Source organism: Oryctolagus cuniculus, chromosome 5, assembly GCF_964237555.1.
Source record: "Oryctolagus cuniculus chromosome 5, mOryCun1.1, whole genome shotgun sequence".
In the NCBI taxonomy this organism is placed as follows: domain Eukaryota; kingdom Metazoa; phylum Chordata; class Mammalia; order Lagomorpha; family Leporidae; genus Oryctolagus; species Oryctolagus cuniculus.
Genome location: NC_091436.1, coordinates 2,971,790 through 2,984,702, shown reverse-complemented (window position 1 = coordinate 2,984,702; position 12,913 = coordinate 2,971,790). Strand labels below are relative to the sequence as shown.

General features: G+C 55.0%; 1 protein-coding gene across 2 annotated transcripts in view; it reads right to left on the bottom strand.

The window, feature by feature from the left end:
- PDE10A (phosphodiesterase 10A) overlaps positions 1-12,913 on the bottom strand; it is a 631,241-nt gene that overhangs the window by 397,333 nt on the left and 220,995 nt on the right. For both annotated transcript variants that reach the window (XM_070073294.1, XM_051855147.2), the window contains exon 2: positions 6,826-6,960. In XM_070073294.1, the coding sequence (XP_069929395.1) occupies positions 6,826-6,874 (49 nt within the window). In that variant the 5' untranslated portion in view covers positions 6,875-6,960. The remainder of the gene's footprint in view (positions 1-6,825; positions 6,961-12,913) is intronic.

The window sequence follows — 12,913 nt, the reverse complement described above, 5'->3', positions numbered from 1 at the left end:
GTCCAGGCACACAGCTGTGGCTGTGGCCTCTACCTGTCCCTCCTGAACACATACATGGTCTCGCCAGGGCTCCCAGGTGTGCAAGGGTTCTGTGAGTCCAGCCCCAAGGGGGAGAGCACAGAGCTGAGCTCTGGCTGCGTGGCCTTTGTCACTCACCCCTGCCATGAACGCACGTTCCTCCCGACGCCGGCCAAGGGCAGACGAGGCCCAGCACAGGCGGAAGATCGACCCGAGTTTCACCAGTGAGCTTGGAAGTGGGCTCAGATGGGAAGTGACTGGGTGGCTGCTGGCTCTTCAGGATGCAGGTAAGAAACATCACACTCTCGCATGTGCAGTCCATGTCCTGGCTGTGAACTGACTGCAAAGGTCTTGCTGTCCCTGCTCTTTGCTCTGTGAATCCTGGCGTTGGACCAAAAGCAAGAAACTGCAACCTGACCTGCACGGGGCCTTCCATCCCCCGTCTCTGCCCTGCCTCTCAGAGCTCTGTGGGCAGCCGTCCCTGTCACTGCTGCTCCTCGTCGCTCTGGCGGCTACGGGAGGGTGTGGGGCTGAGAGGCAGACTGTGGCCAGTGGCCCATCTCTCCTAGTCTCACACCCTTGGGTGCTCTGGGGCAGGTGCCACACTGCGAGAGTGTGACTTGTGCAGGCAGGAAAGCCTATGAGGGCATGAATGGACGGGCGATCGGTGGCAGGAGGAAAAGCAGCCTCCCGCGACTCCTCTCCCCACACGGTGTCAGGGCTGCCAGGCACACCCAAACACATTCACAGGCATTCGCCGAGGCGGGGGTAGATGAGCTGTGGTGGTGTCACCTACAGCGGCATGTGGTGTCCTAACAGAGGGGTTCTGTGTGCGTTTGGGAACTGGCTCAAGCTCCCAGGCTCGGGGCCAGCACAAACTGTGGGAGTTGTTGGCCGCAGGCCTTGAACAATGCCCACAGCCAGATGAACAGGCTAGTACAATGGCCGCGGCTAGGGAAGGATGGGCTGTGCTCCTTGTCAGAGACAGGAGCGCAGGAGGTGCCCATTTCAGCTACGAAGCAAACGCCCGGCCCCGTGGTGGCCCAACCCAGTGAGCAGCAGAGGACTCCACGCCCCAGATGACCTCAGGAACCACTCAGTGAGAATAATAGGGGTGCAAATTTCACCACAACCTTGGATTTCAGTAAGGGGAGTCTTTTCCCAGAGCAGTTCAAACAGGGTTCACACACAGTACCCTCTGCCCTGTCAGAGGCATCCTGGCCCTTACCACAACACCTGCAAACATGCCATTGTGAGCCACCAAGAGGGAAGAGAACCAGCACGATGTCTCCAGCACCCAAAGACAAAATCCCGTGGATGCGGTTTTGTGAACAGGTTTCAACGCAAGGAAAATACCCCTTTCTGTGGCTCCACAGGGAGGGGTGGGATGAAAATAAACACACAGAGATGCAACACTAATCAGGTAAATGTAGAGATCTTATGATGAGCTCGATCCTCTTGTGCTTTTCGGTCAAGGGGGAAAAACAGACTTAAAAACTGAAAAAGCAAATTCTACCCTCCGTGACATCCACGGGCCAGACACCTGGTCCTAGCAACTACGGGGTTTCCCTCCTTGTGTCCTCTTCACAGCAAACCTGACTGCCCCGTGTGCCCCCGCATCCCAGAGGAAAGCCTTGTCCCCACAGTGTGCTCGCCGCACTGCCAGCCCCAGCTCTGTGCCGGCTGAGAAGGCGCCAGCAACCGGCTGAGGAGTGGGCTAAGCCACTGCACCCCGTGCTGGGGCTTGCATGCTTTTCTGCTCCAGAGCAGGTGAGGTTAAGAACAGCCAGAGACCACCTCAGCTGTGTGGCTGGCCAGACCTTTTATCTCACCAAGACAGGAAGGAGTGGGAGCTGCTTGTCAGTTCCCCAGACCCCAGCGTCCCGCCCACAACTACCCAGGCAGTGGGCAGGAGATTATCGGGAAGCTTTCTAAGATAAACCCTTTTAAACCGGAGGTGCTGTTTTAGACTCTGTGCACCTGCAACACCATTGAATGCAGAATGGGTCTTCACAGAACCCTTGCTGGAGTGGTAAGGCCAAATTATTATTCACACAATTTGATGTAAGCAAAGTGTGCTGTGTTGGATATACTGACAAGATGCACACCTTCAACAGGAAAATTAGCCACATGTAGCTTTTGTTTATAATTCTTTTGATATGATAGATGAATTTCTATTTATTTTTTAAAGATTTACTTATTTATTTGGAGAGATAGAGAGAGAGAGAGAGAGAGAGAATCTTCCACCCACTGGTTCACTCCCCAAATGGCTGCAGACCAGACCTGGCCAAAGCCAGGAGCCAGGAGCTTCTTCCTGGTCTCCCAAGTGGGTACAGGAGTCCAAACACTTGAACAGTCTTTCCCTGTTTTCCCAGGCCATTAGCAGGGAGCTAGATCTGAAGTGGAGCAGCTGGGACAGGAACCAGCACCTATATTGGATGGCAGCAACACAGGTGGCAGCTTAACATGCTACGCCACAATGCTGGCCCCAAGATGGCTGCTTTTAAAAAAGACAGAGAGGGAGAGGCAGAGAGCTCTTCCATGCACTGGTTCACTGCCCAAATGCCTGCAACCACCACAGCCAGGAGCCAGGTCTCCCAGGTGGGTGGCAGGAACCCAAGTACTTGGCCATCATCTGCCGCCCTCCGAGGTACAGCAGCAGGAAGCTGGATCACAAGTGGAGCAGCCAGGACTGTCACTCTTAGGGGAGGCAGGCATCCCAAGCAGCAGCTTAATCCACTGGGCGGCAGCACTGGCTCTTCAGGGGGTTGTTACAGTGTAGGCGATACATAACGCTGACAAAAGGCAAACTGTGGAGCCCTCTTTTAGAAAAGACGCCATAACTTTAGAAATGCTACAGTTGGCTGGGCACATGAAGACCACCATCGACACAGACATGTGAATTTTATTCATGTGCATTCAGAATCAAAGTGCTCTCTCCGTCCATCAAGAACTGGGATTGTCCAGCTCCCTGCTAATGGCCTGGGAAAGCAGCAGCAGATGGCCCCAGTGTCTGGGCCCTGCCACCGACACGGGAGACCGGATGAAGCTCTTGGCGCCTGACTGTGGCCTGGCCCAGCCCTGGCCGTTGCAGTCATCTGGAGAGCTAACCAAGGGATGAAAGATTCTCTCTCTCTCTCTCTCTCTCTCTCTCCCTCTCTCTCTCTCCTCTCTCTCTCTGTCTTTCTCTGCCTCTTCTTCTCTCTCTGTAACTCTGACATTCAAATAAATAAATAAATCTTAAAAAGAACAGATTGTTTACAATAACCGCGCAGGTGCAACAGCCGGGACAGAGACTGCATTGACCAAATCCCAAGCTGCCGCACTTCCTGTCCTCAGCTCCTCCAAGAACTCAGAGGAAAAGGAAACGCTGGCCGTCCAGGGAGGCCGGCTACCTCCGGACAACACAGCTCTGAAACACGGGGAGAGTAACTGTCCTATGAACGTAGGGACGGGCCTCTGGGGTGCACAAGCTGGCTTCGGAAATGCACGCTGTTACATCTGGGGAAGAGGACGAAAGAGCCCAAGTCACGAAAAGGTTTTCTCAGCTGGGCCCCGGGACGGCTCTGGGATCCCACAGCAGCGGGGATGGAGTGCCCGTCCAGACCGCTCAGCCTCGTTCCGCTGCTCCCATGTACCAGCAAGCCCCAGCCCTTGGAGCCGCAGAAAGGGCAAATTCCCCAATGCTGCCCACCTAGCTGGAAATCTCCAACATGGCCGCAGGATGCCATGGTGGCACGTCCACTCCCATCATGCATCTGGTGCCTTGAGATTCCTGCCGCTTCCTAAAATGGGCAGGAGAATGGGCGGTGCTAGAGTCCTTCCTCAGCCCCGCCCCCTCTTGAATATCCAATAGGGCTCCACCTCAGACGTCACCCCCAGTGCATCTGGGGCCTAAAAGGGTTGGCCTAAGCCTGTGGAGGGGGCTTCTCCCTTAGGGAAGGCTTTTTCTGGGTTGTGGGGTTTCTCCTTTGCAGGATTTTTTGCCATTGGAAGTATTTCCTTAAAGAGGGGCTTTTGGAGGGCCTTCTTGCATTTTTGCTATTTAGTTCAAGCACTGCCTGGGTCTTGAGCTTGCACGTTTGTTTTGCTCCAGAGAACTCCTGTTGCCCCGAGCGTCTCTATGCCTCCGCCTTTGAATTCTGTTGCTGGTAGAACCTGCAGTGAGCTTAGCTGAACCCTGACCAAACGCCTGATTTGGGTCCCAGCTGCTCCCAGCCGCGGCAGCTGCCCCCAGTCCTGGTCTGGTCTTGCTCCAGCTCGAAGCCTTTCTCTGCTCAGAACCAGGGCTCAGGGTCCCCAGCCCCTCGTTAGGGCCCTGCTCATAGAGCTCTGTGTGGAGCTCACTCAGGGATGCCTACAACCCCATCACAGCCCTGAGCCACGACTCAGAGGGCCTCCTCAACTTCCATCCCCAGCCGCAGCTGTTAAAATAACTTCCCACCACTCAGTGATGCTGCTGGCGGGGACCCGGAGCGCCTCCGTAAGTCAGAACAGTGTCTGTCCCAAGGAAATGTGTTCTGAGCTGCAGGACGGAACTGAAATAAGAGTATACCTGGGATGTGGTGCTTGCACCTGTCCTTACTTTCTCTGATCTCTGCTTGGTTTGCTGCCTCTGGCAACTCTGAATAGCAGTCAGGGGCTTGGAGTCCCCCTCAGGTCCTCGGGGGAGGCCTGGGAAGTGGGGAGTTCCTAGTACTTCACTGTGTTCTGCTTGCATTGCATTCGGGACCGAGGGGAGGGGTCTCTTCTCAGCGGACCCTTCCAGCAAATACCTCTTCCCTGTCCATGCTAAGCCTCCTTTCCTTTAGGACCGAGAGCTGCGCTGACCAAGGGACCCTGGGGTGATGATGGGCACAGCCCCGCCCTGAGCTCTTCCCAGGGTAGCCACTCCACACACATGCTGTTGGGCACCTGCAACACGTGGTGTGACAGAGACTGAAGGTTGAATCTCACCGAGTTTTAACCGACTTAAATTACAACAGCCACACATGGCCAGAGGCTACCAAATCACCTAAGAACATGTTCACAGCTTTCCACACCTGCTGTGAGCTTGACATATTTGCACATGCTTGCTGAGCTTCCGGAAGTCTCTTTTCCTTTGAGGGCTTAAGAATACCAGGATAAGCAGCCTGTTTCCTGTGCTCAAAGCTGAAAATAAAAGTTGTCTTTTCCTACAAATCAGAACTCTCCCTGGCTGAGACAAGCACTGTGTTGCTGAGGGGTTGCGAATAATCCACACTGCATTCAAAGAAACCAGACAACCAACAAACTCGCCCGACCCTCACCTCCCTGCCAGGGATCGTCCCACTCTTTGTTCTGAAAACAAAACTCCCTGGAAGCGCCACGTGCCCCTGCGGCATCCACTCCTTCCTCTCTCCTTGTCCCCAGATCCTCTCCCACCCGGAGGCTCACTCAGCTGTGCGCTGATTCTGCGCCCTGGGAGACTGCGTGCTGTACGATGATGTCACACACCAGCTACCTCCCTATGGCTTCCCAGTCTGCACCTTCGGCTCAAACCCGTCCCCTCCCAAAACCCCACAAAACCCCGCAGTTTGCTGTGTTCCCGGAGCCATTTGCATGGATGGTTGAGTCCCACTCATAGCTCACCCAGCACACAATTCTCAGTGTCTCTGGTTCCCAAATCTCTACCTTGCCTACTCTGCTCCATCATAACAAAGGGGCCCTGGGGAAAACGTGCCACAAACGTGGGAAGATTCCTTCTTCCCTTTCTTGCACTCCCCATCGCAGCCAATGCACCTGAGGCCACCGCTGCCTAACCCCACGGCTGGGCTGCGGCCACTGTCCTGCCTCGCTGGCATCTCTGCCACTCAGGGCAGCCCAGACCCAGGGTTCTTCCAAAGTTCCACGTCGCGTCACCTCACTCTCGGCTCCCGATGCGCTCAGGACTCCTCAGAGCTTGGAAGGCGAGCCCCGTGGCCTCCAAGGACAGAGGCTCCTGCTCCTTCCGCAGGCTGACCTCCACCCTTCCCATGCTGGCTCTGTTTGGACCACCTTGCATTCCGCTCAGCCTCTGAGCGCACCAGCAGAGACTCGTTCTTGTCCCTGTGGGGAACGCCCTTCCCTGACTGTCACCGGCAGCACTGGACTTTGCTGGGCTAGCTGGCCGCTCACCTGGCTTGCTTTTCTTCACACACCACCACTCTCTGAAACGACAGCACCTGTTTGCTGGTCCAGCATCTGCCTCCCCAGGTACGTAAGCCCCAGGGGGATAGGGACCATCTCTTGGTCCTAATTGGACGACTAGGACCAACCATCACACCACCAGGACTCAACCCTGGACCGACAAGGCTGCCTGAGGAGCACTCTAACCAAACGGAGCCCTCCACAGGCCGTGCACGAAGCCTAGTTTTCACGAGCATGCAGAAGGGGACGGCTGAGAAGTCAGTGTTCGCCCATTCTCAACACAGCACACACATTTGTCCCGTCACCACCTTCCCTGCAGAGAACGGCACCTTTGTGTTGTATTTTAAAGACCGGCTTGGTAGCAAGCCCGGGTGCTGTTCTTTGTGACATTAAATTGCCAGCTGGCAGCTGTTCTTATGAAGAAAGTGCAGGACCTAACTTCAGAAAATCAACGAGGAGATATCCGTATGCAGGGCTTCAAGACGTTCACGTCCGGTTGAGTCTACACTCCCAGGCCCTCCCTAACACCTGGCACCCCCATTTCCTTTTCAATCGGGGGAGTCTCCTTGCCACGTTGTCCACAAGGTCCCAGCTCAGCACCGTGGGGCACAGGAAGGCGCAGTCCCCAGGGAGGCGGGCAAAGCAGAGGGATGCGGGTACCTGTGGCGTGGCAGGAGTCCGGGGCGCCTTCTGCTGGGTCATTGCTCATCTGCTCCTGGGAGTCCGTCCGGCTTCGCAGCGCCAGCAGGGCGGGTCCTCTGTTCCCACTGCTAAGCGTGCAGGGCAGGCAGCTGGCTGAGAGAACAAGGACGGCGTTAGTGACGGACGGCGGACGGCGGACGGCTGCCCGCACCCGTCCCGAGCTGGGCTCTCCTGGACGTCTCCGTCTTGGTGGACCATGCACAGAGGTGAGAACCCTGTGACCAAGCCTCCACTGCCCTCCATGTGGGGCCCTCTCGCCTCGTTACAGGTGGAGCAGGCACAGCCTCCACAAAATGTGGGGCACACAAACCCACACACGCACAGACCCACACACACACAGACCCACACACACAGATCCACACACACAATCTACATACACACAGACCCACACACACACAGACCCCCAAACACACAGACCCACACACACAGTCTACATACACACAGACCCACACACACACAGACCCACACACACAGTCTACATACACACAGACCCACACACACATAGACCCACAGTCTACATACACACAGACCCACACACACACAAACCCACACATAAACCCACACACACACATACCCACACACACAGTCTACATACACACAGACCCACACATGCATACAGACCCACACACACACAGACCCACACATGCACAGATCCGCACACAGACCCCCCCACAGACCCACACACACACAGACCCACACACAGAGATCCACACATGCACAGACCCACACACACACAGATACACACACACATACACACACACATAGACACACACACAGATCCACACACAGAAACCCACACACACAGACGCACAAGACCCACACACACACACACACAGACACATACACACAGATACACACACAGACCCACACACATACACAGACCCACGCACACACAGAACCACACACACACAGACCCACACACAAACCCACACACACACAGATCCACACACAAACCCACACACACACAGATCCACACACAACCCCATACACGCACAGATACACACATACACAGATCCTTACACACACACAGACCCCCCCACAGACCCACACACAAATCCCCCCCACAAACCCACACGCTCACAGACCCACACACAAACCCACACACGCACAGACCCACACACAAACCCACACACACAAACCCACACACGCACAGACCCCCACACACACAGATCCCCCCCAGACCCTCCCACAGACTTATACACACAGGTACAGATCCACATACACACAGATACACACACACACACACACAGACCCCCCCACAGACCCACACACACACAGATCCACAACACACAGACTTATACACACACAGGTCACACACACAGACCCACACACAAACCCTCACACACAAAGACCCCCCACAAACCCACATACACACAGATCTACATACACAGATCCTCCCCCACTGACCCCTCTTCACATACACAGACTTACACACACACGCACAAACCCACACATGCACAGATCCACACACACACAGAACCACACGCACAGATCTACATACACACAAATCCATACACACACAAACCCCACACACAGACTCATACACGCACAGACTCACACACACATAGACCCACACACACAGACTTATACACACAATCTACGCACACACAAACACACACACACAGAGAAACCCACACACGCAGAGATACACACACACACAGACCCACACACACACAGATACCCCCACGACTCACACACACATAGACCCACACACATACAGAGACTTATACACACACAGATATATATACACACACATACATGCACAGGCCCACACACACACAGACCCACACATAAACTTACACACACAGACTTATACACAGATCCACACACAAACTCTCACATCCACAGATCCACACACACACAGGCACACACAGACTTATACACACACAATCTACACACACACAAATCCATATACAGCCCCCCACAGACTCATATACACACAGACCTCCCACACACAAACCCACACATGCACAAACACAGACCCACCCACACACAGATCCATCTGTAAAATGCTGTAGCATGAATGCTGGCATGCGGCCGTGTGCTGGCCAGTTCCCATCTACCCTGTAGAGGCAACTGGTTAGCAGCTGGGCCCCTGCTGGGCGACACACTTGTAGGTGTTTAGTGTCCTTTGTCTCTCCTCACCACTGGTCTGTGCCCAAGAGCTGTGGCTGGCGGCACAGGTGCAGTCATGGGTTTCGGGGCAAAAGGAATAGAAGTCAAGAGAGGTGGGCAGGCTAACGTGGGCTTCATGGGCAGGGCTGGCATCTAGCCAGGCTCATCGCTGCTGCGAGGATGACACTGACCTGCCTGGGGGAGCATTTGGCGAGGAGTGGCGGACAGAACGCTCAGAGCCTAGGATGTGTGCCTGCTGCCACTGTTGGCTTGATGAGATTGACTTCATCTAGAAGGTTCCATCGGGAGTGAGGATGGAACAGTCAGACAGCAGCTCTTTGCCCAACTGAAAAAGCACTACTAGACCCCCGGGCATCCACGGTGAGAACAGAAAACTGCAAGACCGAAGTGACTGGGGTCAGTTTGCAACCGCTGCTTTTCCACTGTTGCAAAGAATTTGTTCCAATAAACACAGTTGTAAAACTAAAGCATGGGGAAGGTTTCCCTTCGCTGAAGAATGAATTGGGATGATTCATACATCCCCTTTGCAGTCTGAAATGCTTTCTAGCGAGGGAGAGAGGTGGACTGGGGTTTCAATGATGCAGTGGGAACGGCCCCGGCACTGGGAATTTCTGCGACTGAGAGTAGTGCACAGTGTCATCCCATGGTTATGACAGACACGGCTTGAGAGCCACTCAGGGTCCCAGGGTTGCAGTGAAGCCATAAACAATGCAGGAGGGATGGCTTCGGCCTGAGGGTCCTGGGGGACGCTGGTTGGCAGAGCACACACCCCAGGGCAGTGCAGAGAGAACTCCCAGGAGCGGTGGCTGCAGGTGGCCTAGGAGGGGACAGGTGGGGACACCCTGCCAGGGAACCGCCTTGCAGAGATAGTACGTCCACTTCCACATGGACTGACCACAAGAAATTTAAAATATGCATATATCCTGAGGATTTAATTCAGACAGAGGGAAGGAGCAGGGTGGCCCCTGTCACAGGAGTGCCAAGGAGGTTGGCTGGCCTTGAAGGGGGTGGTCAACGGGAAACTCCTGTGCGGCCTCAGAGGGGCCGGCTCCGAGTGGCGGCGCCCAGTGTGGACAGAGCAGGGGCGGCCTGGATGGGTGAGAAGCTGACTCCCAGGGAGGGGCATCAGTGCAAGCCCAGGTAGAAGCACCCGGATGCCAGCGCTCTTGGGAAGGTTGAATCCAGGCCTCTACACAGTGACACAGGACTTCTGCATGTTTTTTTTATTATTATTTTTGACAGGCAGAGTGGACAGTGAGAGAGAGAGACAGAGAGAAAGGTCTTCCTTTGCCGTTGGTTCACCCTCCAATGGCCGCTGCGGCCGGCGCACAGCGCTGATCCGATGGCAGGAGCCAGGTGCTTCTCCTGGTCTCCCATGGGGTGCAGGGCCCAAGCACTTGGGCCATCCTCCACTGCACTCCCTGGCCACAGCAGAGAGCTGGCCTGGAAGAGGGGCAACCGGGACAGAATCTGGCACCCTGACTGGGACTAGAACCCAGTGCGCCGGTGCCGCTAGGCGGAGGATTAGCCTGTTGAGCTGCGGCGCTGGCAAACTTCTGCATGCTGACCGCACGTGACTGCGAAGCAGCGTTTGCAGATCTCTGCACAACTGACAGAAGAAAGCGGACGTCACAGAAGCTCAGAGGGGAGACCACGCGCCAAGCACCTGGCAGATGCCTCCTGAGTCCCGAGCCAGACACCCGAATGTCTTACTGGCCTGGGGTCTTTGGGGCATAATAAATAATTCGGGTTTAACTATGTCCCCTGAGATCGCAGAATATTCCGAGACCACATCGACGGGCTGCAATGCTCACATACCCTGTCCTCGTGCGGGGAGTGTGCTGGGCACAACACCAGCACTGACATCATCAGCAGAGCACTGGGAGGGGCTTCCTGTTGCGTGCAAACAACAGGGACGTCACAGGAGTGAGCCGTCTGTGGCTCGTGTTCTGATAACTCCAGAGCAGCACCAGACGACTCCCATCACACGCCTCCCACACGGAACCCATCGCACGCCTCCCACACGGAACCAAGCCGCAGTGGGCAGTCAGGATTCCCCCCTTTCTGCTGCCCTGGCCCGTGCAGAGCCACAGAGCAGGGTGCCAGGAGTCGGCCTCGTCACAGGCTTGCTGCTTCTGAAGCCACAGTCCCCCAGCCCTGGTGTGTGTGACCACGCACTTCCTTCCAGAATCACAGAGTGTTCCCCTGATGCCGGATCTAAGACCAAAGCCAGCCTTTCTCAAGCAAGAGGAATGGCCAGCGAGTGGAATCCCACCGTGGAGGCGGCAGGTGGAAGCGAACAGAAGGTTGGTAAGTTGTGGGTCATAACACGGGGGACGGGAGTGGGAGCCAGATGGTACCCCACTTCTCAGGGTGCAAGGGAGCCTCCAGGGGTGGAATCTGCAGAGGATCGGATGAGTTTCAGGCATGTGAGGGTATCTGGCAGAGCAGGAGAAACGGTAACATAGTTGCAAAGGGTACCTTTGAGCCTGGGGAGAAAATCCCTGTAGCTGAGAGTGACACTGTGAGACAGGCTGGATTCTGCCCGGTGCCTAAGGTTGGAGGGGTGGGATCCCCCTGCATACAAAGCGGCTGCCACTTGTCACCCAGTCCCAACCAAGGGGTGCAGAAGAATATGTGTGTGCATGCATGTGTGTGAGCGTTTTCGTGGCTCTGTGTGTGTGTGTGTGCGCACAGCTGTGTGTGCATATGCAAAGGGCGCCACTCTGGGGCCAGAGCAACAGGACACACCCACCTTCCCCAGCCAAGTGGCTGTGGGTTCTTCCTTTTCCAATTCTACAAAGCTCTGCTCAACAGGCAGAGCCTGGGTGAACTCCAAGGCATGAGCTGGGCAGGGCTGATGGACATGCCCTTGGCTGGAGGTCAGGCCCACTGGGTAGCCAGGATAGGGCAGTGAGCTCAAGGGGAGGAGACGGGTGACCACAGTGGACAGCTAAGGAAGGACGACACGGGGCAAGTGCCCATGGGCCAGCAGGTGGTGGCCGTGCCTGGGACATTCCTGAGCCTTAAGTGCTGTAGCCAGCCTGTGCCCTTCCTCACACTGGACAGGTGAGTTCAGGGACAGACAGACGACGTGTGACTCTGGGACAAGCAATCATTTCTACACTGACAACAATCAGGGCTCTAAATGTTTCACAGTAAAATCAAAACATTCATCCCGGAACCACACGCTGCCCGTGCACTCGAAAGTCAGCCAGCAGAAGCTGCACGTGCCCCAGCTGTGCAGCTCAGCATCTGAGCCGGTGCCCCGAGAGGTCGCCCCCGACTGTTGTGATGTCTTGTGCTGTCGGGACATTCTGCAATGCTGTGTTTTGAGTCAGTGAGAGGAGCGCACTTCCCTGAAGGGAAATAATACATTCCAAGGAAATGCAGGGGAGGAGGAGGAAAGAGAAAAGGCAAAAAGGGCACACATGCACACACACACACCATTAATTCCCATGCACACACACATGCTCACTCAACATACATGTACACCCTCACACACATTCACATACAGACATTCATATATGGACGTATATATACATACACACATCTACACCATACACACACAAATAATACATATTCACATGCATGCACATATGCATGGATGCACACACACATGTGCACACATACAATATACACACATGCACACACAATGCATATTCAAGCATAATACACACTTTGATACATGTTCATATGCACACACATTCACATGCTCTCATGTACACACATACATATACACACCCATACAATACACACATACATGTGTGCTCACACATGCACACATGTATGCACACAACACACACTCACACAGTATACACACACTCACACACATGCACTCACACACATGCACAACACATGCTCACATGCATGCATATACACATGTGTGCGCTGAGCCTCCTTCAGCGTG